The sequence below is a fragment of the Phasianus colchicus genome, chromosome 30, assembly GCF_987193195.1.
Source record: "Phasianus colchicus chromosome 30, bPhaCol1.hap1.1, whole genome shotgun sequence".
Lineage (NCBI taxonomy): Eukaryota > Metazoa > Chordata > Aves > Galliformes > Phasianidae > Phasianus > Phasianus colchicus.
In genome coordinates this window covers 881,322-908,060 of record NC_143465.1, presented here as the reverse complement: position 1 = coordinate 908,060, position 26,739 = coordinate 881,322, and the positions used below count along the sequence as shown (strand labels likewise).

At 65.5% G+C, this 26,739-nt stretch overlaps 1 protein-coding gene and 1 long non-coding RNA gene across 2 annotated transcripts; one reads left to right on the top strand and one right to left on the bottom strand.

Annotated features, from left to right (window-relative positions):
- LMNA (lamin A/C) lies at positions 1-26,620 on the top strand. The gene is made up of 12 exons (XM_090126918.1): positions 1-734; positions 14,542-14,698; positions 15,195-15,320; positions 16,104-16,274; positions 18,161-18,286; positions 19,317-19,537; positions 20,857-21,088; positions 22,299-22,406; positions 22,501-22,620; positions 23,537-23,635; positions 24,829-25,056; positions 26,365-26,620. Exons 1-12 carry the CDS (start codon positions 382-384, stop codon positions 26,395-26,397), a joined length of 1,974 nt encoding a protein of 657 aa, XP_089983044.1. The 5' UTR covers positions 1-381; the 3' UTR covers positions 26,398-26,620.
- Positions 16,990-17,314, bottom strand: LOC149914318 (uncharacterized). The gene is made up of 3 exons (XR_016460448.1): positions 17,262-17,314; positions 17,126-17,229; positions 16,990-17,080 (listed from the first exon to the last, which is right to left on the bottom strand). It is a non-coding gene; the product is annotated as an uncharacterized LOC149914318 (long non-coding RNA).
- Positions 26,621-26,739: the final 119 nt, after the last annotated feature.

The window sequence follows — 26,739 nt, the reverse complement described above, 5'->3', positions numbered from 1 at the left end:
GGACGCAGCGCTCCTCCGTGGGACCCCCGCGCTCCTCCGTGGGACCCCCGCGCTCCTCCGTGGGACCCCGGCACCCCGCCGCCGCCGCCGCGACCCCGCCGTCCCCACCGTCCCGTCTGCCCTCCGCTGACCCCCAGCGGCTCCGCCGGCCCCGACGTCTCACCTTTGCCGTCCTCCGACCCCCCGCCCGCCGCCAGGGTCCCTCGGAGCCCCGCCGACCCCCGGCGTTCCGCCCCGCCGGTTCTCCTTCGCCCTCCGCCGACCCTCGGAGCCGCGCCGACCCCCGCGGTCCCGTCCGCGGTCCCGTCCGCGCCGTCCGCCGACCCCCGGCTTCTCGTTTTCGCACCGCCTCGACCCCGTCCCCGCCGCCCCCCCGCCGCCATGTCCACCCCGTCCCAACGGAGGAGCGGCCGCGGCGGCGGCCCTTCGGGGACCCCCCTGTCCCCGACGCGCATCACTCGGCTGCAGGAGAAGGAGGACCTCCAGGAGCTGAACGACCGCCTGGCCGTTTATATCGACAAAGTGCGCTCCTTGGAGCTGGAGAACGCCGGGCTGCGGCTGCGCATCACCGAGTCCGAGGAGGTGGTGAGCCGGGAGGTGTCGGGCATCAAGGCCGCCTACGAGTCCGAGCTGGCGGACGCGAGGAAGACGCTGGACTCGGTGGCGAAGGAGCGGGCGAGGCTGCAGCTGGAGCTGAGCAAAGTGAGGGAGGAGCACAAGGAGCTGAAGGCCAGGTGGGGCTGCGGGGCCGGGCGGCGTGGGGGGGGATGTGGGGGGTGTGGGGACATGGGGGGCATAGGGGGGTATGGGGAGCATGGGGACATGGGGGGGTATGGGGACATGGGGGGACATGGGGGGTATAGGGGATGTGGGGCGTGTGGGAGGTGTGGGGACATGGGGGGTGTAGGGACATGGGGACATGGGGGGACATGGGGGGTATAGGGGGCGTGGGGGGTATGGGAGGTATGGGGGGCATGGGGGGATGTTGAAGGTATGGGGACATGGGGGGACATGGGGGATATGGGGGATATGGGGGGTGTTGGGTTCCGGCACTGCGGCGTTGGGGGTCTGAATGTGTGGGGCAGGATGGACGGCGTTGGGTTACGGGGGCTGAGATGCGTAGGGTGGGATGTGGGGCGCTGCGTTCCCAGTGGGGCTGTGGGACCCATAGGGCAGGTTGCAGGGTGTTGGGTTCCCAATGGGGCTGGGACCCATAGGTGCGCCGTGGGGAGTTGGCTTCCAGTGGGGCTGGAACAGACAGGACGGGCTGTAGGGTGCTGGGTTCCGATGTGGCTGGGACCCATAGGGCGGGCTGTGGGGCGCTGAATTCCCAGTGTGGCTGGCACCCATAGGGTGGGGCTGTGGGACCCATAGGGCAGGTTTTGGGGTGCTGGGTTCCCAATGGGGCTGGGACCCATAGAGACTCACTGCAGGGCGTTGGCCTCCCAGCCCCATGGCATCTGGAGTGTAGGTATGTAGGGTGGTTATAGGGCGTCGGGTTCCATAGGGTGTGGGACCCATAGGACAGGTTGTGGGACCCATAGGCTGGGCTGTGGGGCGCTGTGGGGCTGGAACAGACAGGACAGGCCATAGGGTGCTGGGTTCCGAGGTGGCTGGGACCCATAGGGCGGGCTGTGGGGTGCTGAATTCCCAATGTGGCTGGCACCCATAGGGTGGGGCTGTGGGACCCATAGGGCAGGTTTTGGGGCGCTGGGTTCCCGGTGGGGCTGGGACCCATAGAGGTGCACTGTGGGATGTTGGCTTCCCAGCCTAAAGCACTTGGAGTCTAAATAGGTGGGGTGGTCTGTAGGGTGCTGGGTTCCCAATGGGGCTGTGGGACCCATAGGGCGGGCTGTGGGGCGCTGGGTTCCCAATGGGGCCGGGACCCATAGAGACCCGCTGTAGGGCGTTGGCTCCCGGCCCCATGGCGTCGGGCACCTGAAGGATTTGGGATCCGTGGGATTTGGGACCCGTGGGGTCGGCTTCCTAAAGGCAGCGCAGTCGGGGGCCCGTAGGGACGCCCCGGGGGGCCGGGACCCGTCGGGCCGCTTTATGGGGTCCGGCGCTCCCGGCCCCACACATCCGCGCAGTGGGGCAGGGAGTCCCGTCCCCCCCCCCGGTCCCGTCCCGCCCCACAGTGCTCCGCTCCGCTCCGCTCCGCCTTCGCCCCCCCGCGCCGCTCCGCCCCGCACGGCGTCCCTGTGCCACGTCCCGGCCCCGCCGTGCGGCCGTGGGTCCCGTGGGTTCCCCCCCCCCCCGCCCCACTGATTCTATGGGGCCGACCCTCCGCTGCCCCGTGCGAACCCCGTGTCTGCCCCATAGAGCCTAAGGTCGCTTCCCAAAGATCCCAGCAGTGTGGGGCTGAGCTGCCCCGTGAAAACCCCACATCTGCCCCATAGATGCCAGTGATGTGGGGCTGAGCTGCTCTATGCAAGCCCCACATCTGCCCCATAGATCCCAATCATGTGGGGCTGAGCAGCCCTATGCAAGCCCCACATCTGCCCCACAGATCCCAACAATTTGGGGTCGAGCTGCCCCATGAAAATCCCACATCTGCCCCATAGATCCTAAGGTCGCTTCCCCACAGATCCCAGCAATGTGAGGCTGAGCTGCCCTATGAAAACCTCACATCTGCCCCATAGATCCCAGTGATGTGGGGCTGAGCTGCCCTATGTGGACCCCATCTTCGCCCCATAGATCCCTATGTCCCCACCCCACAGATCCCAGCAGTGTGGGGCTGAGCTGCCCCATGCAAACCCCACATCTGCCCTATAGACCCCAGTGTCCCCTCCCCATAGATCCCAACGATGTGGGGCTTTGCTGCCCTATGTGAACCCCATCTTCGCCCCATAGATCCCAATGTCCCCACCCCATGGGTCCCGATGTCCCCACCCCACAGATCCCAACAATATGGGGCTGAGCCGCCCCATGCAAACCCCACATCCGCCCCATAGATGCCGGGTTCCTGGGGAGCAGTTCCGGTTCTGTGGGTTTTGGGGTCGCGGTTTCGGGGCCGCATTTGGCAGCTGTGGTTTCAGACGGGAAATGCCGTGCCGTGCCAAAACCCCCACGTGGGGGGCAGCTGTGGGGCGGCGGTCGCGTGGGGAACCCCAAAAGCGTGGGGTAGGGATCCTATGGGGGATCCTCCAGCAAACCGCGGGGCGGCGATCCTATAGGGGACCCCAAAAGTATGGCGCGGAGGTCCTACGAGGACCCCAAGCCGTGTGTGGGGCGGAGGCCCCCCGTCCCGGCGCCTGTGGGTATCTGCAGCCCCACAGCCGGCGGCGCCGCTTATCGGCCCCGGCAGGGCGCAGGGTGTGGGGCGGCTGTGGGGCGGCTGTGGGGCGGCTATGGGGCGGCTGTGGGGCGGCTATGGGGCGGCTATGGGGCCAGCTCTGCTGCACTGTGTCACTGTGGGTCCTGCCCGGATCCCCCGCTTCGCATGGAGCTGTGGGGTCGGGGAGCAAAGCACCGGTTTGGGGCCCCCGTGGTGCAGTTTTTGGGGTTCCGAGGGTGCAGATTTGGGGGTCAGGGGGAGCATAGCACCAGTTTGGGGTCCCCACGGTGCAGTTTTTTGGGATCCCCAGGGAGCAGTTTTTGGGGTCAGGGGGGAGCATGGCACCGGTTTGGGGTCCCCACGGTGCAGTTTTTTGGGGTCCCTGTGATGCAGTTTTTTGGGGTCCCCATGATGCAGGTTTTGGGGTCGGGGGGAGCATAGCACTGGTTTGGGGTCCCCACAATGCAGTTTTTTGGGGTCCCCGTGGTGCCCTTCAGGAATCCCTGTCGTAGTTTTTGGGGTCCACACGGGGATCATGGGGTCAACATTTTGGGGGATCCCCGTGGTGCATTTCTCGAAGACCCTACAGGGCACTTTTTGGGGTCCCCATCGCCCAGTTTTTGGGGTCCCCCATAGCGCAGTTCTGGTGGGTCCCCATGCTGCGGTTTTGGGGTCCCACGGGGGTGTTTTAGGGCCGCCCCCCCCCCAACAGATCCCTGTTTGGCGGAGCGCCGCCTTCCTGCCCTGCGTCCCCAAACCCAATTAGGGGCCAATTAAAGCCCCATTAACGGACAGCAGAGCTCATCGCCGGCCCTAACGAGGAAATGCCACCTCCCCCCCCCCAGAGTTAATTAGGGGGGTTGGGGGGGCAGCTTTGGGTGTGCGCGGCTGTAGGGTCGCCCCACTGATCTGTAGGGTCACCCCACTGATGTGTAGGGCTGGCAGCACCCATGGGGGTGTGTGGGTGCGTGTGCCCCCCCCCAAAGGGCCATTTTGCATGGGGACGAAGTGGGGGGGTGGGGGCACAAAGGGCGCTTTGTGTGGCACGGCACCCATCCCCCCCCCGGGACCCACAGCCCCACCCCATAACCGCGCTGTGGGGTGCTGTGCAGTTCCTGGGTTGGGGGGCACCTCATCCTGCCCCCCCCCCGGGGCTCCGTGCGCTGTGTGTGGGGACAGATATGGGGGCAGGAAATCCTGCCCCATTGGAGGCCCCAAAATGGGGGTTTGTGAGCAGCCATGGGGGGGGGGGGGCTTTGGGATCAGTGTAGGGTTGGGATGGGGACGGCACTGGGATGGGGACGATGTTGGCACCAGGTTGGGTTTGGGGTCAGGGTGGGTTTGGGGTGGGGGTGGTGTTGGGGGGGGGTGGCAGTGGGATCGGGGTGGGTTTGGGATGGGGACAGAGGTAGAATGGAGCTTTGGGATGGGGTCAGGGTGGGTTTGGGGTCAGGATGGGTTTGGGGTGGGGGTGGTGTTGGGGTCAGGGTGGATTTGGGGTGGGGGACAGCTTTGGGGTAGGGACAGTGTTGGAATGGGGATGGATTTGGGATCTGGCTGGGTTTGGGGTGGGGGTAGCAGTGGGGTGTGGATGGGTTTGGGATCCGGATGGGTTTGGGGTCAGGGTGGATTTGGGATTGGAGTGGATTTGGGATCAGGATGGGTTTAGGACGGGGATGGTGTTGAAGTGGGGGCAGTGATGGGATCAGGATGAGTTTGGGGTCAGTTTGGGGCTGGCTGTGGGATTGGGATGGGTTGGAGATGGGGATGGGGGGAAATGGGGTCGGCGCTGGGATGGGGAGCGTCGGCACCGGGATGGATTTGGGGTCAGGACGGGTTTGGAATGGGGACAGCGGTGGGATTGGGGGCAGTGCTGGGGTCAGGACAGCTTTGGGATGGGGACGGCTTTGGCACAGGTCTGACTTTGGAACAGTTTTGGGATGGGGATGGCTTTGGCACTGCTGTGACTTTGGCACGGCTGTGGGATGGGGAAGGCTTTGGGACGGCTGTGGGATGGGGACGGCTTTGGGACGGCTGTGGGACGGCTTTGGCACAGGTCTGCCTTTGGCACGGCTGTGGGACGGGGGCGGCCTTGGCACGGCTGTGATTTGGCACTGGGCGCTGTGGGCTGGGCGGCTCTGGCACACAGCTGTGGGGCCGCAGTCATCGCTCAGGAACGCGGCGCGTCCCAGCCGGCCCCACTGCGCGGCCCTACAAAGTGCCCCCACAAATGCCCCCACAAATGCCCCCATAAATGCCCCCACAACTACACGACCCCCCCCCGCAGCTCTGCATCTCCCTGCAGCACAGCGGCCTCTCCCAGGTTCGACCCCACAGCTGCCTATGGGGCACCATTCCTTCCCCTTTCCTTCCTCCCTTCCCCCCCTTTCCTTCCTCCCTTCCCCCCCTTTCCTTCCTCCCTTCCCCCCCTTTCCTTCCTCCCTTCCCCCCCTTTCCTTCCTCCCTTCCCCCCCTTTCCTTCCTCCCTTCCCCCCCTTTCCTTCCTCCCTTCCCCCCCTTTCCTTCCTCCCTTCCCCCCCTTTCCTTCCTCCCTTCCCCCCCTTTCCTTCCTCCCTTCCCCTTCCCCCCTTCCTCCCCCCCAGACCCCCATGTCTGTGTGGGGGCTCCTGGGTGTCCCGGTGGCAGTGGGTGCTGTGCCCCCCCCAGCACACAGCACTCGGTGCCCCCAGTGCCGTTTGTTCCCCATCCGCCCCCCTCAGCCCCTCGTTGCAACATTTGCCCCCCCCAAATTGCCCCCACCCCATAGGCACCATAGGCCCCAAACAGCCCCCCATTGCTGTATTAGGGCCGGGTGCCCCCCATGCTGCCCCCCACCCCATAGGCACCGTGGGCCCCATAGGGCCCCTCATTGTGGTATTAGGGCTGAATGCTCCCCCTGCCCCCCCCCACCCCATAGGCACCGTGGGCCCCATAGGGCCCCTCATTGCCACATTAGGGCCGGGTGCCCCCCGTGCTGCCCCCCATCTCCCCTCCCCCACCCCACAGGTGCCCTGGGTCTCACACAAATCCCTCATTGTGGAATTAGGGCTCCCCCGTCCCCCGCCCCACAGGTGCTATGGGTCCCACACAGCCCTTCATTGTGGTATGAGGGTGAGGTGCCCCCCCAACCCCCCCCCCACCCCACAGGTGCAGTTATGGGGCAAAGGCCGCAGCGTTCCGGGGTTGGCAGCACAGAACAGTGGGGACAAAGTCCTCCAACGGCTGTGCCCATATTGTAAATCTATGGGGCTGTGGGTCAGGCTGTGCCCATATTGTAAATCTATGGGGCTGTGGGTCAGGCTGTGCCCATATTGTGGATCTGTGGGGCTGTGGGTCAGGCTGTGCCTATATTGAAATCTATGGGGCTGTGGGTCAGGCTGTGCCCATATTGTAAATCTATGGGGCTGTGGGTCAGGCTGTGCCCATACTGTGGATCTGTGGGGCTGTGGGTCAGGCTGTGCCCATACAGTGGATCTGTGGGGCTGTGGGTCTGACGTTGGCCTTGCTGTGGGTCTGTGGATCTGTGGGTCTGGCCATGGCAGTGCTGTGGGTCCGGATTTTTGTGGGTCTGAGGTCTTTGGGTGAGGATGCGCCCGTTTTGTGGCTCCGTGGGTTTGTGGATCTGTGGGTCCGGCTGCGCCCCTGCTACAGAGCCGTGTGTCCGTGTGTCGGGCCGTGTGTCCGTGGGTCCGTGTGTCGGGCCGTGTGTCCGTGTGTCAGGCCGTGCCTGCTGTGCCTGCGGTGCTTTGCCGCAATGTTTGCGCACGGTGGCCCCGCCGACCTTCGGACTCCTCTGCTGTGGGGCCGCAACCCCGACGCTCCTCCACCCCCCAGCGCCGTGGGGCTGCGTGTGGGGCTGGGACGGGCAGCGCCGCTGAGACGGCAGCAGTGGGTCGCTGCCTGGCTGCTGCACCGCGCCGCCTCGCCCCGTCCCTCCCCACCTCCTTCCCTCCTTCACCTCTCCTCCTTCTGTACTCCGTCCTCGTCCTCCTCCCATCCCTGTCCTCCTCCCATCCCATCCCATCCCATCTTCATCCCCATCCCATCTTCATCCCCATCCCATCTTCATCCCCATCCCATCTTCATCCCCATCCCATCTTCATCCCCATCCCATCCCATCCCATCCACTACTCTGCTCCATCCCATCCTCATCCCATTCCCATTCCCATCCTCATCCCATTCCCATCCTCATCCCATTCCCATCCTCATCCCATTCCCATCCTCATCCCATTCCCATCCTCATCCCATTCCCATCCTCATCCCATTCCCATCCTCATCCCATTCCCATCCTCATCCCATTCCCATCCTCATCCCATCTACTACTCTGCTCCCTCCCCATTCCCATCCCCTCCCCACCCCATCCCCATCTCTGCTCCACCCCATTCCCATCCGTACCCCTTTCCTTTTCTCCCTGCTCCTCCTCTCTCCCATTTCCGTCTCAGCTTTCCTCCATCCCCCCTCCATCCCCCCTCCATCCCCCCTCCATCCCCCCTCCATCCCCCCTCCATCCCCCCTCCATCCCCCCTCCATCCCCCCTCCATCCCCCCTCCATCCCCCCTCCATCCCCCCTCCATCCCCCCTCCATCCCGTTTCCACCCCAGCTCCTCAAATTCTCCTTCCTTAATCCATCCCTGCTCCTTCTCTACCCCACACCTCCTCCATCCTTACTGCACCCCACCTCCTTCCCTGCTCCTACTGCGCTTCCTCCCCTTCCCCTCCCCTTCCCCTCCCCTCCCCTTCCCCTCCCCTCCCCTTCCCCTCCCCTCCCCTTCCCCTCCCCTCCCCTTCCCCTCCCCTCCCCTCCCCTTCCCCTCCCCTCCCCTTCCCCTCCCCTCCCCTTCCCCTCCCCTTCCCCTCCCCTCCCCTCCCCTTCCCCTCCCCTCCCCTTCCCCTCCCCTCCCCTTCCCCTCCCCTCCCCTTCCCCTCCCCTCCCCTTCCCCTCCCCTCCCCTTCCCCTCCCCTCCCCTTCCCCTCCCCTCCCCTTCCCCTCCCCTCCCCTCCCCTTCCCCTCCCCTCCCCTTCCCCTCCCCTCCCCTTCCCCTCCCCTCCCCTTCCCCTCCCCTCCCCTCCCCTTCCCCTCCCCTCCCCTTCCCCTCCCCTCCCCTCCCCTTCCCCTCCCCTCCCCTTCCCCTCCCCTCCCCTTCCCCTCCCCTCCCCTTCCCCTCCCCTCCCCTTCCCCTCCCCTCCCCTTCCCCTCCCCTCCCCCTCCCCTCCCCTCCCCTTCCCCTCCCCTCCCCTTCCCCTCCCCTCCCCTCCCCTTCCCCTCCCCTCCCCTTCCCCTCCCCTCCCCTCCCCTCCCCTCCCCTTCCCCTCCCCTCCCCTTCCCCTCCCCTCCCCTTCCCCTCCCCTCCCCTTCCCCTCCCCTCCCCTTCCCCTCCCCTCCCCTTCCCCTCCCCTCCCCTTCCCCTCCCCTCCCCTCCCCTTCCCTCCCCTCCCCTTCCCCTCCCCTCCCCTTCCCCTCCCCTCCCCTTCCCCTCCCCTCCCCTTCCCCTCCCCTCCCCTCCCCTTCCCCTCCCCTCCCCTTCCCCTCCCCTCCCCTTCCCCTCCTTTTCCTCCCCTCCCCTCCCCTCCCCTCCCCCCATCTCTGACTCACTCATTTCACTCCGTTTATAATTAACTCCATTGAAGCGCCGCCCTTCAGCCTCCGCCGCGTCCACTTCGGCCCCGGCCTTCCGCCTCCGTGCCCCACAGCTCTGCCCCACATCCCGCATCTGTGCCCCACAGCCCAGAGCCGTGCCCCAAACTCACACCCCACAGCCCACTGCTGTGCCCCAAACCCACCGCCCCAAATCCCACCTCTGTGCCCCAAACCCACCGCTCCCAATCCCACAGCTCTCCCCAAACCCACCACCCCAATCCCAGTGCTCTGCCCCAAATTGCAGAGCTCTGCCCCAAACCCACCGCCCCCAATCCCACAGTTCGCCCCAAACCCACACCCCAAACCCTGGAGCTGTGCCCCAAATCCCACTGCTGTGCCCCCAATCCTGGAGCTCTGCCCCACACCCCGCATCCCAGATCTTTGCCCCAGACCTACAGCCCCAAATCTCAGCTCTCTGCCCCACATCTCAGCTCTCTGCCCCACATCCCACAGCTCTCCCCCAAATCTCTGTTCTCTCCCCCAAATCTCTGTTCTCTGCCCCACTTCCCAGACCTACAGCCCCAAATCTCAGCTCTCTGCCCCACATCCCAGACCTCCGGCCCCAGATCTCGGCTCTGTGCCCCAAGTCTTGGCTCTGTGCCCCACATCCCCGCGCTCTGCCCCACAGCTCCAGGGCTGTGAGCCGGGATTTCCATTCTGTGCGGCTGGGATGAGTCACGGGGGGCCGTGGGGGGGCTGGGGGGTGGCGCGGGCTGCTCTCCTCTCTGGCGCTTCTGCAGCCGCGTTAACGAGCTGCGGCGCTGATGAACCCCAACTGGGTTGGGGGCGGGGATGGGGTTGGAGAAGGGGGGGAATGGCTGAGATTTGGGAAGAACGAAACCCCAAACGGCCCCAGTGCCCCAAGGCCCCAAAACCCCCAACCCCAACGTTCCATTGTCCCCAATGTCCTACAGCCCCGGTGTCCCACTGACCCCAGCATCCCCACAATCCCGATGTCCCACTGATCCCAAATGGCCCCGTTGTCCCCACTGACCCCAAAGTCCTGATGTCCCACTGATCCCAAATGGCCCCGTTGTCCCCACGCCCCGAATGTCCTGTAGACCCCGACACCCCACAGCCCCGGTGTCCCATTGGCCCCGTTGTCCCCATGACCCCAATACCCCATTGACCCCAACATCTCACTTCCCCCGTGTCCCATTGACCCCAAAGTCCTACGACCCCAATGTCACATTGACCTCAACGTCTCACAGCCCCGATGTCCCATTGACCCCAAAGTCCCACATCTTCAACATCCCATTGACCCCGATGTCCCATGGCCCCAACGTCCCATGACCCCATTGTTCCCATGACCCCAATATCCCATTACCCCCCATCCCATGACCCCAGTGTCCCATTGACCCCATTGTTCCCATGACCCCATTGTTCCCATGACCTCAGTATCCCATGACCTCAACGTTCCATGGCCCCATTGTTCCCATTACCCCCCCATCCCATGACCCCATTGTTCCCATTACCCCAACATTCCATGGCCTCATTGTTCCCATTGACCCCGATATCCCATGGCCCCACTGTTCCCATGATGCCAATATCCTATGTCCCCATTGTTTCCATGACCCCACTGTTCCCATGACCCCAACATCCCAGTGTCCCATTGACCCCAATACCCCATTACCCCACATCCCATGGCCCCATTGTTCCCATGGCCCCATTGTTCCTATGACCCCACTGTTCCCGTGACCCCAATATCCCATGACCTCAACGTTCCATGGCCCCATTGTTCCCATTGACCCCATCATTCCCATGGCCCCATTGACCCCAACATCCCATTGACCCCAACGTTCCATGGCCCCATTGTTCCCATGACCCCAGTGTTCCATGGCCCCATTGTTCCCATTGACCCCATCATTCCCGTGGCCCCATTGACCCCAATATGCCATGACCCCAACGTTCCGTGGCCCCATTGTTCCCATGACCCCATTGTTCCCATTGACCCCAATATCCCATGACCCCATTGTTCCCATTGACCCCGATATCCCATGGCCCCATTATTTCCACGACCCCAACATCCCAGTGTCCCATTGACCCCAATACCCCGTTAACCCATTGTTCCCATGGCCCCAACATCCCATGTCCCCATTGTCCCCCCACCCCCTTTCCCAGACACGCGGCTCTTTGCCCCCCTCCCCCCATGGAGCGCAGGGCCCAATTTTGGGGATCCACCCCCCACCCCCCCCCCAGTTTGGGGACCCCCCAGTGGGACGCGGCGGTTCCCACGTTGGCCCCACAGCGCTGTGGGGTTGTGGGCTGAGTCAGCAGCCTGGATCTGCGGGGCAGGAGGTGGGGATACGGGGTGGATCCCTGGGGTGGAGAACGGATCCCTGGGTTAAAGGGTGGATCCAGGAGGACGGATCCCTGGGATGTGGGGTGGATCCCTGGGGTGGAGAAGGGATGCGTGAGGCTGAATCCCTGGGGTGGATCCTGGGGTCAGGGAGTGGGAATGGGGGTGGATCCCTGGGGTGGAGAACGGATCCCTGGGATGAAGGCTGGATCTGTGAGGACGGATCCCTGGGAGAGATCCTTGGGATGTGGGGTGGATCCCTGGGGATGGAGAAGGGATCCTGGGGGTGGAGAATGGATCTGTGAGGACGGATCCCTGGGATATGGGGTGAATCCTTGGGATGGAGAAGGGATCCCTGGGGCAGATCCTTGGAGATGGGGGGTGGATCCCTGGGTCTCTGGGGAGGAGACTGGATCCGTGGGGGTGGATCCCTGGGGGGGGGGTGAGGATGGGGGGCGAATCCCTGGGGTGGAGAAACGGATCCACGAGAATGGATCCCCAAAACAGATCCGGGGGTGAGGAGAGGGGGTGGATCCCTGGAACCGATCCCTGGGGATGGGAGATGGGGGGGCAGCGAGCGGATCCTGGGCTGGGGGAGGGATCCAGGGATCCGTGAGGATGGAGCGGGGGGGGGGGGGATCCCTGGGATGCAGAACGGATCGCTGGGATCCCTGGGGTGGATCTGTGGGATTCACAGCAGCTCCGTGGTGCCGCCCCCCCCCCCCCCCCCTTTTCCTGCACCCAGATCCAATTTTCCGTCTGCGTCGCTGCGGCTTTTGGGGCCGTTTGCCCAAAATTCGCCTTTTTTCTTCTCCCCCAGTGCTAAAAATAGAACGCCGTGGGGCCCTTTTGCCCCTTTTTTCTCCCTTTTCCCCCCCTTTTTCCCCCTTTTCCCCCCTTTTCCCCCTTTTTCTCCCCTTTTTCTCCCCTTTTTCTCCCCTTTTCCCCCTTTTTCCCCCTTTTTTCCCCCCTTGTTCCCCTTTTTTCTCCCTTTTTCTCCTTTTTCCCCCTTTTCCCCCCCTTTTCCCCCATTTTTTTTCTGTTTTTCACTTTTTTCCCCTTCATCCCTTTTTTCTCCTCCCCCCATTTTCCCCTTTCCCCCCTTTTTCCTTTTTTCCCCCTTTTTCCTCTTTCCTCTTTCTCCCCTTTTCCTGCTTTCCCCCTTTCTCTCCCTTTTTCCCTTTTCTCCTTCTCCCCCTTTTCCTTTTCCCCTTTTTATCACTCCCCCCTTTTCCCATTTCCCCAATTTTCCCATTTTCCCCCTTTCCCCCATTTCCCCCCCCCGCTCCGTGTCCCCAGGCTCCGACCCCATGGCTCTGCTCTGTGGGTTCCAACCCACAGCTGTGTGATCCCACACTTCTGTGCTCTATAGGGTCAGTCCCAGCCCACTGATGGGATTCTGTGCTCTATAGGGTCCTTTCCACCCCCCCCCGCGATCCCATGGCTTTGTGATCCATAGGGTCCCTCCCACCCCAATGATGGGATTCTGTGCTCTATAGGGTCCCTTCCAATCCACCCACACTGCGATCCCACACTTCTGTGCTCTATAGGGTCAGTCCCAGCCCAGTGATGGGATTCTGTGCTCTATAGGGTCTTTTCCACCCCACCCCCTCTGCAATCCCATAACTTTGGGATCTATAGGGTCCCTCCCAACCCAATGATGCGCCTTTGTGCTCTATAGGGTCTGTCCCACCCCACCCCCACTGCGATCCCATAACCTCGGGATCCATAGGGTCCATTCCAGCCCAATGATGGGACTCTGTGCTCTATAGGATCCAGCCCAGCCCACTGATGTGCCTTTGTGCTCTATAGGGTCTGTCCCACCCCACTGATGGGATTCTATGATCTATAGGGTTTTTTCCACCTCACCTCCTCTGCGATCCCATGACTTTGTGATCCATAGGGTCCCTCCCACCCCAATGATGGGATTCTGTGCTCTATAGGGTCCCTTCCAATCCACCCACACTGCGATCCCACACTTCTGTGCTCTATAGGGTCCAACCCAGCCCAATGATGGGATTCTGTGCTCTATAGGGTCTTTTCCACCCCACCCCCTCTGCGATCCCATAACTTTGGGATCTATAGGGTCGGTCCCAGCCCAGTGATGGGATTCTGTGCTCTATAGGGTCCTTTCCACCCCAAGCACTCTGCGATCCCACACTTCTGTGATCCACGTGATCCTCCCAGAACAGTGCTGCGATTCTGTGCTCTTTAGGATCCAGCCCAGCCCAGTGATGGGATTCTATCCTCTATAGGGTCTTTTCCCCCCGCTCCCACCGCGATCCCATAACTTTGGGATCCTTGGGGCCCCTCCTGCAGCTGGGCGCCGCGTTTCCCGCATTGCTGCGCCCTGAGTCAGCGGCTGCAGCGCTGCGCCCTGCGGCGGCCGGGGGCCGGGGGACCCCGAGGGGCGGCGCTGCCCCACGGAGCTGCGGGTCTATGGGGCACCGGGGGGGGGAGATTCTGGGGGGGGGCAGACGACACGCAAGCCGTGGGAACGGCGCTGTGGGTGCCGTGGGGGGGCGTCCGCCCCGTCCTTGTTACAGAGGAGACCGAAATAGAATGGGGGGGGGAGGGGGGGTGGAATGGGATCGGATTCCCCCCCCCCCCGTGTGTGGGGAACGGCGCTGACCTTGGGGCGGGGGGCTGGGGGGGGGAAGGGATGGCAGTGGGGTTATGGGGCGGGGGGGAGGATCGGATGTGGGGCAGGGGGAAGAGTCAGCTATGGGGCTGTGTGGGGCTATGGGGGCTGTGGGGCAGGGGGGAGGATCGGCTATGGGGCTGTGTGGGGCTGTGGGGCAGGGGGGACTACATATCCTACAGACGTGGGGTTATGGGGCAGGGGGAAAGATAAGCCGTGGGGCAGGGGGGACTTTGTGTGCCTACAGACGTGGGGTTGTGGGGCAGGGGAAGGGTCAGCCATGGGGCTGTGGGGCAGGAGAGGGGATCAGCTGTGGGCAGGGAAAGGCACAGCCGTGGGGCTGTGGGGCAGGGAGCCCTCGGCCATGGGGCAGAGCAGCGCTATGGGGCAGAGCAGCGCCATGGGGCAGAGCAGCGCTATGGGGCAGAGCAGCGCCATGGGGCGGAGCAGCGCCGTATCTATGGGGCAGAGCAGCGCCATGGGGCAGAGCAGCGCCATTCCTGTGGGGCGTTGGCCGGGAGGCGGAAGTCGGGGGAGGGAACGGAGCTGCGCCACCTCCGGCCGCCGGGGGGCGCCGTCGGCACCGGCGCGGCCGCCTCTTCCGGTCCGGCGGCGCCCGCTTCCGGCCCGGCGGCGCGCGGTCTCGGGCGCCCCCTCGCGGCGCGGCTGATGGCGCGGCGTTGCAGGAACGGCAAGAAGGAGGCGGAGCTGCTGGCGGCGCAGGGCCGCCTGAAGGACCTGGAGGCGCTGCTCAACTCCAAGGAGGCCGCGCTCAGCACCGCGCTGGGCGAGAAGAGGAGCCTGGAGAACGAAGTGCGCGACCTCCGGGCGCAGGTGGCCAAGGTGAGGCGGGGCGCCATGGGGCGCTATGGGGCACTGTTGAGCACTATGGGGCGCTGTTGGGTGCTGTGGGGCACTGCAGGGCACTGTTGGGCGCTATGGGGCGCTGTAGGGCGCTGTTGAGCGCTATGGGGCGCTGTTGTTGGGCACTATGGGGCGCTATGTTAGGTGCTATGGGGCACTGTTGGATGCTGTGGGGCACTGTTGGATGCTATGGGGCACTGTTGGGTGCTGTGGGGCACTATAGGGCACTCCTGGGTGCTATGGGGCGCTAAGGGGCACTGTTGGGTGCTATGGGTACTACTGGGTGCTGCTGAGCACAACTGCATGATGGGGCACAATGGGGCACTGGGGGAGATGTGTGGGGCTGGGGGATGTGTGGAGCTGTGGGGCTGTGGCTGTGGGGCTGGGAGCTGTGGGGCTGTGGCTGTGGATCCGTGGGGCTGTGGATCTGTGGGGCTGGGCTGTGGGGCTGGGCTGCAGCGCGGTCTGTGTGCAGCTGGACGGCGCGCTGGGCGAGGCCAAGAAGCAGCTGCAGGACGAGATGCTGCGGCGCGTGGATGCCGAGAACCGCCTGCAGACGCTGAAGGAGGAGCTGGAGTTCCAGAAGAACATCTACAGCGAGGTGGGGCCGAGCACCACGCGCCGCCACCCTCTGCCCCACAAGTGGCGCCGCGCGCCCCCCGAGTGAGGCCATGTGTCCCCTAAGTGATGCCATGTGTCCCCCATGTGCCCCCCAAGTGACGCCGTGTGCCCCCCAAGCGATGCCATGTGCCACCAAAGTGACACCATGTGCCCAAGTAACACCGTGTGCCCCTCAAGTGATGCCATGTGTCCCCCAAGTGACACCATGTGGCCCTCAAGTGACCCCATGTACCCCCCGTGTGCCCCCCAAGTGCCTCCTGAGCGATGCCATGTGCCCCCCAAGTGACGCCGTGTGCCCAAGTGACAGCGTGTGCCCGAGTGGCACCATGTGCCCCCAGGTGGTGCCATGTGCCCCCCATGTACCCCCCAAGTGGCACCGTGTGCCCCACAAGTGAGGCCATGTGCCCCCCAAGTAACACTGTGTGCCCAAGTGACACCATGTGCCTCCCAAGTGATGCCATGTGCCCCCCAAGCGCCCCCCAAGTGACACCATGTGGCCCTCAAGTGACCCCATGTGTCCCCCAAGTGATGCCGTGTGCCCCCCAAGTGACAGTGTGTGCCCCCCAAGTGCCCCCCGAGTGATGCCGTGTGCTCCCTAAGTGATGCCATGTGCCCCCTATGTGCCCCCCAAGCAATGCCGTGTGCCCCCCGAGTGACGCCGTGTGCCCCCCAAGCGATGCCGTGTGCCCCCCAAGTGACGCCATGTGCCCCCCAAGTGACGCCGTGTGCCCCCCAAGTGACGCCATGTGCCCCCCGCCCGCAGGAGCTGCGTGAGACGAAGCGGCGGCACGAGACGCGGCTGGTGGAGATCGACAACGGGAGGCAGCAGGAGTTCGAGAGCAAGCTGGCCGAGGCGCTGCAGGACCTGCGCCGGCAGCACGAGAACCAGATCCGGCTGTACCGCGACGAGCTCGAGAAAACGTACGGCGCCAAGGTGAGCGGGGCTGTGGGGCTGGGGTGTGGGGCTGGGGGTGTGGGGCTGGGATGTGGGGGTGTGTGGGGCTGGGGGTGTGGGGCTGGGCTGTGTGGGGATGTGTGGGGCTGGAAGTGAATGTGTGGGGCTGGGTGTGGATGTGTGGGGCTGGGGGGTGTGGGGCTGGGGATGTGGGGCTTGACGTCACACCTATGGGGGCTGGGGGGCAGGGGAAGGGGCAGCTGTGGGGCAGGGATGGATGTGTGAGCTATGGGGGCTGTGGGGTAGGAGGGTTAAAGTCTGAGCTGTGGGGGCTGTGGGGCAGGGATGGGTGTGTGAGTTATGGGGCTGTGGGGCAAAGGAAGGGGCAGCTGTGGGGTGGGGGGCTTAAAGTCTGAGCTGTGGGGGCCGTAGGGGGCAGGGATGGATGTGTGAGTTATGGGGCTGTGAGTTGGGGGGAAGGGGCAGCTGTGGGGTGGGGGGGTTCATGTCTGAGCTGTGGGGGGCCATAGGGGACAGGGAAAGGGGCAGCTGTGGGGCAGGGATGGATGTGTGAGTTATGGGGCTGTGGGGCGGGGCTGAGCCCCAGATGTGGGGGTTGTGGGGCAGGATAAAGCCTCAGCCATGGGGCGGAGGGTGAGGCTTAACCCCAACCCGGCCCTAAATCTGATCCCAACGGAACGGTGACCTGACCTGACCTGACCCCTAACGCTGACCCCGACCCCCAGCTGACCTCAACCCTCATCTGATCTGACCCCCACCTGACCTCAGCCCCGACCCCACCTGACCTCGACCCCCATCTGACTTCAACCCCGACCCCACCTGACCTCAACCTCGACCCCCACCTGACCTCGACCCCGACCCCACCTGACCCCAATCCTGACCCCACCTGACCTCAATCCCCACCTGACCTCAACTCCCTCCTGACCCCGACCCCACCTGACCCAGATCCCACCTGACCTTGACCCCACCTGACCTTGACCCCACCTGACCTTGACCCCACCTGACCCCGTCCCCACCTGATCCCGACCCCCACCTGACCTCAACCCTGAACCCCACCTGGTCTTGACCCCGACCCCCACCTGACCTCGACCCCAACCTCGCCTGACCTCAACCCCGACCCCCACCTGACTTTGACCCCGACTCCTCCTGACCTCAACCCTAACGCTCACCTGACCCCGATCCCACCTGACCTCAACCCCGACCCCGCCTGCCCCTGGCCCCACCTGACCTGACCTTGACCTGCACCTGACCTCGACCCCCACCTGACCCCACCTCCACGTGACCTGACCTCGATCCCCACCTGACTTTGACCCCAACCTCCACCTGACCCCAACCCCACCTGACCTCAACCTCGACCCCCACGTGACCTCGATCCCAACCCCACCTGACCCTGACCCCCACCTGACCCCACCTGACCTCAACCCCCACCTGATCTTGACCCCCCTGACCCCGTCCCCACCTGACCCTGACCCCCACCTGACCTTGACCTCAACCCCACCTGACCCCGTCCCCACCTGACCTCAACCCCACCTGACCTGACCTTGACCCGCTCCTGACCCTGACCTCGACCCCCACCTGACCTCAACCCCGACCCCCACCGTACCTTGACCCCCATCTGAGCTTGATCCCAACCCCGTCTGACCTCGACCTCTGACCCCCACCCGACCTCGACCCCAACCTCACCTGACCTCGACCCTGACCCACACCTGACCTTGACCCCGACCCCACCTGACCTGATCTTGATGCCCACCTCACCTTGACCCCACCTGACCCCATCTCCACCTGACCTCAACCCCGACCCCACCTGCCCCTGGCCCCACCTGACCCTGACCCCGACCCCACGTGCCCCTAACCCCCCGCCCCCCGCCCCGCGCTGCGGATGCCGATGCCGCCTTGGCCCGCAGCTGGAGAACGCCAAGCAGTCGGCGGAGCGGAACAGCAGCATGGCGGGCGCGGCGCACGAGGAGCTGCAGCAGACGCGCGTCCGCATCGACAGCCTGAGCGCGGAGCTCAGCCAGCTGCAGAAGCAGGTGGGGCCCCGCCCCCCCCACGGAACTTGGGGGCTCCTCCCGCCCCCCCTCCCGACCCCACACCCCCCACCCCAGCCACTCCTTGCGTTGGCCCCAAACGCCCCCTGGTGGGGCTCCTCCTGCCCCCCCCCGACCCCCTCCCAACTCACACATCCCCTCGGGGGCTGCCACCCCCCCACCCCCCCACACACCATCCCCCCCACCCCCCACAGGGTACCTCCCCATGTGCCCCCCCTGCCCCCCCCGCAGCTGGCAGCCAAGGAGGCGCGGCTGCGGGAGGTGGAGGAGGCGCTGGGCTGGGAGCGGGGAGGGTGGGACCCCCCCAATCCCTCCCCCATTCCCCCCCAATCCCCCCCATACCCCCCAGTTCCCCTCTAATTCCCCCTGTGACCCCCCTATGCCCCCCCTGACCCCTCCCAACTCACACGCCTCCTGGGGGGGCTCCCATACTCCCCCCATACCCCCCCATACCACCCCACCACCCCCACCCCCCCACAGGGGCCGTCCCCTTATGCCCCCCCCATGACTCCCCCTGCCCCCCCCAACTGGTGGCCAGGGAGGCGCGGCTGCGGGAGGTGGAGGAGGCGCTGGGCTGGGAGCAGGGAGGGTGGGGACCCCTGCCCAATCCCCCCCATCCCCCCCATAGGCCCCCAATTCCCCCTGTGCCCCCCTATGACCCCCTCCTCGCCCCCCCCTGACCCCCCTGCCCCACCAGCTGGCAGCCAAGGAGGCGCGGCTGCGGGAGGTGGGGGAGGTGCTGGGCCGGGAGTGGGGACCCCTGCCCAATGCCCCCCATTCCCCCCACACCCCCCCAATTCCCCCTGTGCCCCCCCATGACCCCCCCTCACCCGCCCCTGACCCCCCTGCCCCCCCCCAGCTGGCGGCCAAGGAGGCGCGGCTGCAGGAGGTGGAGGAGGCGCTGGGCCGGGAGTGGGGACCCCTGCCCAATCCCCCCCTATGCCCCCCCCAATTCCCCCTGTGCCCCCCCATGACCCCCTCCTCGCCCCCCCCCTGACCCCCTGCCCCCCAGCTGGCGGCCAAGGAGGCGCGGCTGCGGGAGGTGGAGGAGGCGCTGGGCCGGGAGCGGGAGGGCGGCCGGCGGCTGCTGGCGGAGAAGGAGCGCGAGATGGCGGAGATGCGGGCGCGGATGCAGCAGCAGCTGGACGAGTACCAGGAGCTGCTGGACATCAAGCTGGCGCTCGACATGGAGATCAACGCCTACCGCAAGCTGCTGGAGGGCGAGGAGGAGCGGTGGGTGGGGGCGGGCGGCGCCGGGGGATGGGTGCCAGCACCGTGTGGCCCCCCCCGTTGGCTGCCCTTCCCGCTGCTTTTTGCCCCCGTCGCCCTCGCCCCCCCCTTGTAGCCCCCTCCCCAATTCCTGCCCCCCTTTGTATCCCGCCATCCCAACATCTACCCCCCCTTGTACCCCCCCACCCCAATTTCTGCTCCCCCTTGTATCCCCCCCACCCCCAATTCCTGTCCCACCCCCCTTTGTGCTCCTCCTCAATTTCTGCCCCCCCTTGTAACCCCCCCACCCCAATTCCTGCCCCCCTATGTACCCCCTATCCCCAATTCCTGTCCCCCACTTTTGTACCCCCCCACCCCTAATTCCTACCCCCCCTTGTACCCCCCTACGCTCAATTTCTGCCCCCCTTTTACCCCCACCCCCAATTTCTGCCCCCCCTTCTTTGTCCCCCACGCCCCCCTCACCCCCCCTTGTACCCCGCCCACTTTGTGCCCCCTCCCCCACCCCTGTACCCCCCCACTCCCTCTCTGTGCCCCCCACCTTGTGCCCCCCCCACTTTGTGCCTCCCCTCCCCCATCTTTGTGCCCCTCCACCCCCTCACCCCCCCCCTTGCACCCCCCTCCTTGTGCCCCACTGTACCCAGTAGTGCCCCACAGTGTCCAGTAGTGCCCACAGTGCCCCATAGTGCCCAGTAGTGCCCCATAGTGCCCCGCAGTGCCCTTAGTGCCCTGTAGTGCCCCATAGTGTCCAGTACTGCCCCACAGAGCCCAATAGTGCCCCACAGCACTGTATTGCCCCGTAGTGCCCCATAGCACCCAGTAGTGCCCCATAGTGCCCCATAGTGCCCCATAGTGCCCCATAGTGCCCCGCAGTGCGCTATAGTGCCCTGTAGTGCCCCATAGTGCCCAGTAGTGCCCCATATTGCCCTGTAGTGTCCCGTAGTGCCCGTAGTGCCCCACAGTGCCCAGTAGCACCCCACAGTGCCCCACAGCACCCTCTATTGCCCCACAGCGCCCAGTAGTGCCCCACCGTGTCCAGTAGTGCCCCATAGTGCCCCACAGCACCCTGCAGTGCCCCATAGTGCCCTGCAGTGCGCCATAGCGCCCCATAGTGCCCAGTAGTGCCCCACAGTGCCCCTTAGTGCCCCACAGTGCCCCATAGTGCCCCATAGTGCCCCACAGTGCCCCGCAGTGCCCCGCAGTGCCCCATAGTGCCCCATAGTGCCCCGTAGTGCCCCACAGTGCCCCATAGTGCCCCACGCAGCTTCACACGGCGGTGCCCCCCTCCCCCCTTTAACCCCGTTATGCCCCCCCCCCCCCCCCAGGCTCCGGCTCTCCCCCAGCCCCTCGTCGCAGCGCAGCGCCGGCCGCGGCTCCGGGTTGCACCACTCGGCTGCGGGCTCCGGCAAAAAGCGCAAACTGGAGGACGGCGAGAACCGCGACGGCCGGGAGGGGCGGACCAGCTTCTCCCACCACGCCAGGACCAGCGGCAGGGTGGGCGTGGAGGAGGTGGACCTGGACGGGAGATTCGTGCGGCTGAGGAACAAATCCAGCGAGGTGGGGGGGAGGGGAGGGGGGAGGGGAGGGGAGGGGAGGGGGGAGGGGAGGGGGGGTCCCTGGCTCCAGGGCTGCAGGGTGGGGGGCTGGGGGGAGATGGGGGGTGGAGAGGAATGGGGAGGAGGGGGTGGGGGGGGGTGACGGAAAGGGGGCAGTTGTGGGGGTGGGGGGGTCCCCGACCCCAGGGCTGCGGGGTGGGGGGGCTGGGTGAGGGGCTTTGGGGGATGGGGGGAGATGGGGTGGGAGAGGACTGGGAGGAGGGGGTGGGGGGGAATGAGGGAATGGGGGGAGTTGGGGGGGGTGGGGAGTGGGGGGGTGGGGCTTGGGGGGGTCCCTGACCCCAGGGCTGCAGGGTAAGGATGTTGTGTGGGGGGAGATGGGGGGAGATGGGGGGAGATGGGGGTGGAGAGGACTGGGAGGAGGGGGGGGGGGGTGAGGGGATGGGGGGAGTTGGGGCGTTGGGGGGGGTTGGGGGGTTGGGGAGGAATAGGGGGTGGGGGGGTCCCTGACCTCAGGGGTGTGGGGTGAGGATGTTGGGTGGGGGGTCTGGGGGAAGATGGGGGGGTGGAGAGGAATGGGGAGGAGGGGATGGGGGGGGATGAGGGAATGGGGGGAGTTGGGGGGAGTGGGGGGGTCCCCGACCCCTGGGTTGTGGGGTGAGGATGTTGGTTTCGTCCTCCTGGGGGGGGTTGAGTTCCTCTGTTCTGGGAGGTGATTTATGGGGGGGGTCCCAGGGGGGTTATTTGGGGGGGGTCCCAGGCTCACTCAGCCCCGTGGGTGTGGGGTGAGGATGTTGCCTTTCTCCTTTTGGGGTGGGGGGGTTACAGCTGGGGGGGTCCCTGCACCGTGCAGCTCCATGGGTGCAGGCTGAGGACACTGAACCCCTTTTTGCGGGGGGGTGTAATATGGGGGGGCTCCCTGTTATCTGTGGGGTTTCTGTTATCTGGGGGGGCTCCCACCCCACGGGTGTGGGGTGAGGATGTTGATTTCCTCCTTCTGGAGCCGGGGGGGGGGGGCTCATAGCTTATATGTGGGGGGGATCCCAGCCCCCACAGCCCCCACAGCCCCCCTGCTTTGAGATGAGGACATCGAATCCCTCATTTTGGGGGGGGTGCATGGAGGGGGGCGCTGATATTTGCGGGGGGGTCCCGGCCTCCACCCCCAACCCCTCCCCCCCCAGCCCCATGCTGATGACTCTCCCCCCCCCCAGGACCAGTCCCTGGGGAACTGGCAGGTGAAGCGGCAGAACGGGGACGACCCCCCCCTCACGTACCGCTTCCCCCCCAAGTTCACGCTGAAGGCGGGTCAGGCCGTCACGGTGAGTGCTGTGCGTGGGGGGGTCACCGCCTCCCCCCCAAATCCCCAAAGGCGTCACTTTATGCCATGTCCCCCCATCCCCCCCCCTTTATCAGATCTGGGCCTCGGGGGCCGGCGCGACTCACAGCCCCCCCGGCGACGTGGTGTGGAAGGCGCAGAGCAGCTGGGGCTCCGGGGACAGCCTGCGCACCGCCCTCATCAACTCCAATGGGGAGGTGGGCATCTGGGGGGGCGTGGGGGGGGGTGTGGGGTGGGGGGGTGCATGGGGGGGGGGGGGACTGAGCACAACCCAACCGCAGCCCCACCCCGACCCCCGGCCCTGAGCCCAACCGCATCCCGACCTGAGCTCCGGCCCCAGTGGGACCCTGAGCCCAACCCTGACCCCAATGTGATCCCAATGTGATCCCAACCTGACCCTGACCCCAATGTGATCCCGACTGGACCCTGACCCCAACCCTGACCCCGAGATCATCAAAACCTGACCCTGACCCCAACCCTGACCCCAATGTGATCCCAACCCCACCCTGACCCCAACCCTGACCCCAACTCTGATCCCAACTCCAACCCTGGCTCCAATCTGACCCTGATGTCATCCTAACCCCAATCCTGACTCCAGCCCCAATCCTGACCCCACCCTGACCCCAACCCCAACTCTGACCCCAGCCCTGACCCCAACCCCAGCCCTGACCCCAACCCTGACCCCAACCCCAACTCTGACCCCAACCCCAACCCTGACCCCAACCCTGACCCCAGCCCTGACCCCAACCCCAGCCTTGACCCCAACCCTGACCCCAACCCCAACCCTGACCCGAACCCTGACCCCAACCCTAACCCCAGCCCTGACCCCAACTCTGACCCCAATCCCAACTCTGACCACAATCCTGACCCCAGCCCTGACCCCAGTCCCAGCCCTGACCCTGACCCCAGCGCTGACCCCAACCCCAGCGCTGACCCCAATCTCAGCCCTGACCCCAAACCCAACCCTGACCCCAATCCCAGCCCTGACCCCAATCCCAGCCCTGACCCCAAGCCCAGCGCTGACCCCAACCCCTGCCCTAATCCCAGCCCCAAACCTGACCCCAACCCCAGCCCCAACCCCAGCGCTGACCCCCGCCCCGCTGCGCTGTGCAGGAGGTGGCCATGCGGAAGCTGGTGCGCACCGTCATCATCAACGACGATGACGAGGATGAGGAGGACGACGAAGTCAGCGTCCATCACCGCCACCACCATGTGAGGGACGGAGCGGCAGCGGGTGCAGAGCCTGCGGGCGGCTGAGCGGGGCACTACTGGGCACTATGGGGCACTGCGGGGCACTGCGGGGCACTACTGGGCACTATGGGGCACTACTGGTCACTGGGGGGCACTGCGGGGTACTATGGAGCACTATGGGGCACTGTGGAGGATTACTGGGCACTATGGGGCACTACTGGGCGCTGCTGGGCACTGTGGGGCACTACTGGGCATTATGGAGCACTACTCGTCACTGTAGGGCACTATGGGGTGCTATGGGGCTCTATAGGGCACTATTGGGTGCTATGGGGCACTGTGGGGTGCTGTTGCACACTACTGGGCACCATGGGGCGCTGTGGGGCACTACTGCACACTATGGGGCGCTGTGGAGCTCTGTGGGGTGCTATGAGGCATTGTTGCACACTGCTGAGCGCAGTGGGGCACAGTGGGGCACTACTGGGTGCTGTGGGGTGCTATGGGGCTCTGTGGTGCTCTGTTGCACACTACTGGGTGCTATGGGACACTATGGGGCTCTGTTGCACACTACTGGGTGCTATGGGGCACTGCTGGGCGCTATGGGGCGCTATGGGGCACTGTTGCACACTACTGGGCACTAGGGGGCGCTGTGGGGCACTGCTGGGCACTATGGGGCGCTGTGGAGCTCTATGGGCGCTATGGGGCTCTATGAGGCACTGTTGCACACTGCTGGGCACTATGGGGCGCTATGGGGCACTTTTGCACACTACTGGGCGCTATGGGGTACTGTGGGGCGCTATGGGGCGCTATGGGGCACTGTTGCACACTACTGGGCGCTATGGGGCGCTATGTGGCGCTATGGGGCGCTATGGGGCACTACTGGGCACTATGGGGCGCTATGGGACACTATTGCACACTACTGGGCGCTATGGGGCGCTATGTGGCGCTGTGGGGCGCTATGGGGCGCTGCGGGGCGCTATGGGGCGCTATGGGGCACTGTTGCACACTGCTGGGCGCTATGGGGCGCTATGGGGCGCTATGGGGCACTGTGGGGCGCTATGGAGCACTATTGCACACTACTGGGCGCTATGGGGCGCTATGTGGCGCTATGGGGCGCTATGGGGCGCTATGGGGCGCTATGGGGCGCTATGGGGCGCCGCTCCGTGCGGCGCAGTCCCCCCGGAGGCTCTGACCCCCTGCGCCCCGTTTGCCCCCAGCCCGGCTGCAGCGGCTCCGCGGACCCGGCCGAGTACAACCTGCGCTCCCGCACGGTGCTGTGCGGGACCTGCGGGCAGCCGGCCGACAAAAGCGGCGCCGCCGCCTCGTCGTCCTCGTCCACCTCCACCGTCACCGTCAGCCGCGGCTACCGCAGCTCCGGGGGCGGCATCGGCGAGGGGCTGCTGGGCCGCTCCTACGTGCTGGGCGGCGCCGGGCCGCGGCGTCAGGTGAGGGGGGGGGGGGGGATGGGGGGGTGGGGGGGTGGGGGGTGAAGGGGGGCGGGGGGCGCGGGGGGAGGGGGGCGGGGGGCGCCGAATGACCCGGTGCTCCTGTGCCCCCCCACCCCTCCGCCCCTCTGTCCCCTGCGGTCCCCTCTCCTGTTCCCCATCCCCTGCGCTGCCTCCTGCCTCCCTCCCGTCCCCATCCCTGTCCCCATCCCTGTCCCTATTCCTATTCCTGTCCCCTCCTCTCCCCTCTCCTGTCCCTTTCTGTCCCTCCCCTCCCCATCTCCTCTTGTCCCTTCCTGTCCTCTTCTGTCCCCTTCTGTCTCTACCCTTGTCCCCATTCCTGTCCCCATTCCTGTCCCCTCCTGTCCCCTCCCCTCCCCTTCCCTCTCCTGTCTCCTTCTGTCCCTCTCCTGTTCCCCATCCCCTCTTGTCCCTTCCATCCCTCCTGTCCCCATTCCTGTCCCCTCCTGTCCCCCTTCCTGTCCCCATCCCTGTCCCTATCCGTGTCCCCTCCTGTCCCCATCCCTGTCCCTATCCCTGTTGCCATTGCTGTCCCCTCCTGTCCCCCTGCATCCACTTCTGTCCCTTCTGTCCCTTCTGTCCCCCTCCTGTCCCTCCTGCCCTCTCTGTCCCCTCTCCCGTCCCTCTGTTGTCCCCATTCCTGTCCCCATTCCTGGTCAATCTGTCCCCTCCTGTCCCTCCTGTCCCCATTGCTGCCCCCTCTGCTGTCCCTCTCATCCCTCTCCTGTCCCTTTTCTGTCCCTTTCTTGCCCCTTCTGTCCCTTCTGTCGTCCCTTTTGTCCCCTTCTCCTGTCCCTCCTCCCATCCCTCCCCCCCATTCCTGTCCCTTTTACCCCTGCTTTTGTCCCTCCTGTCCCCTCTGCTTTTCCTTCTGTCCCCTCACCTGTCCCTCTCCCACCCCCCATCCCCTCTCCTGTCCCTTTTGTCCCTCCTGTCCCATCTCCTGTCCGTCTGTCCTTTCTGTCCCTTGTCCCCCTGTCCCATCCCTCTCCTGTCCCTTCTTTTGTCCCTTCTGTCCCTCCTGTCCCCGTTCCTGTCCCTTCTGTCCCTCCTGTCCCCTCTGCTTTTCCTTCTGTCCCACCTCCTGTCCGTCTGTCCCCTCACCTGTCCCTCTCCCACCCCTCCTGTCCCGCCTCCTGTCCGTCTGTCCCTTCTGTCCCTTGTCCCCCCGTCCCTCCAATCCCTTCCTCGCCCCCCCCCCCCCCCATTCCCGTCCCTTCTCCCACCCCCGCGGTCCCTTCTGTCCCCCCATCTCCCTTTTGTCCGTCTGTCCGTCTCTCCCCGCAGGCTCCGGCTCCGCAAGGCTGCAGCATTATGTAACGCCCCCCCCGGCGCCCCCCTCATTTTGGGCTCATTTCCTCCCAAAGAAGCGCAAACCAAAGAACGGCTTTTTTTTGTCCTTCTCTTTTCTATTCAAGTTTTGTACGGAGCTGCGCCCCCCCCCCCCCCCCCCAGCGCCGGGAGCCGCTTCCCCTCTTTTTGTAAAGGGAAACAGAATTTCTATGAACCCCCCAAAACAGAGATCTATATCTGAAATAAGAAATAAAAGCTTTTCTGCTCCAAAGCTCCTTTTTTGTGTTCATAAAACTGCAGGGGGGGGGGTGGGGGGGGGCTCAGCCTGGAGCCCCTGTGATGCTTTTGGGGGGGGGGGGGCTGTGTTCC

Excerpts from the sequence above, each read along its gene's own strand:
- LMNA (XM_090126918.1), top strand. The coding sequence starts at position 382 with ATGTCCACCCCGTCCCAACGGAGGAGCGGCCGCGGCGGCGGCCCTTCG. Across the intron at positions 18,287-19,316 it reads TCAGCCAGCTGCAGAAGCAG|CTGGCGGCCAAGGAGGCGCG; the intron begins GTGGGGCCCCGC and ends CCTGCCCCCCAG. Across the intron at positions 23,636-24,828 it reads TCCATCACCGCCACCACCAT|CCCGGCTGCAGCGGCTCCGC; the intron begins GTGAGGGACGGA and ends GTTTGCCCCCAG.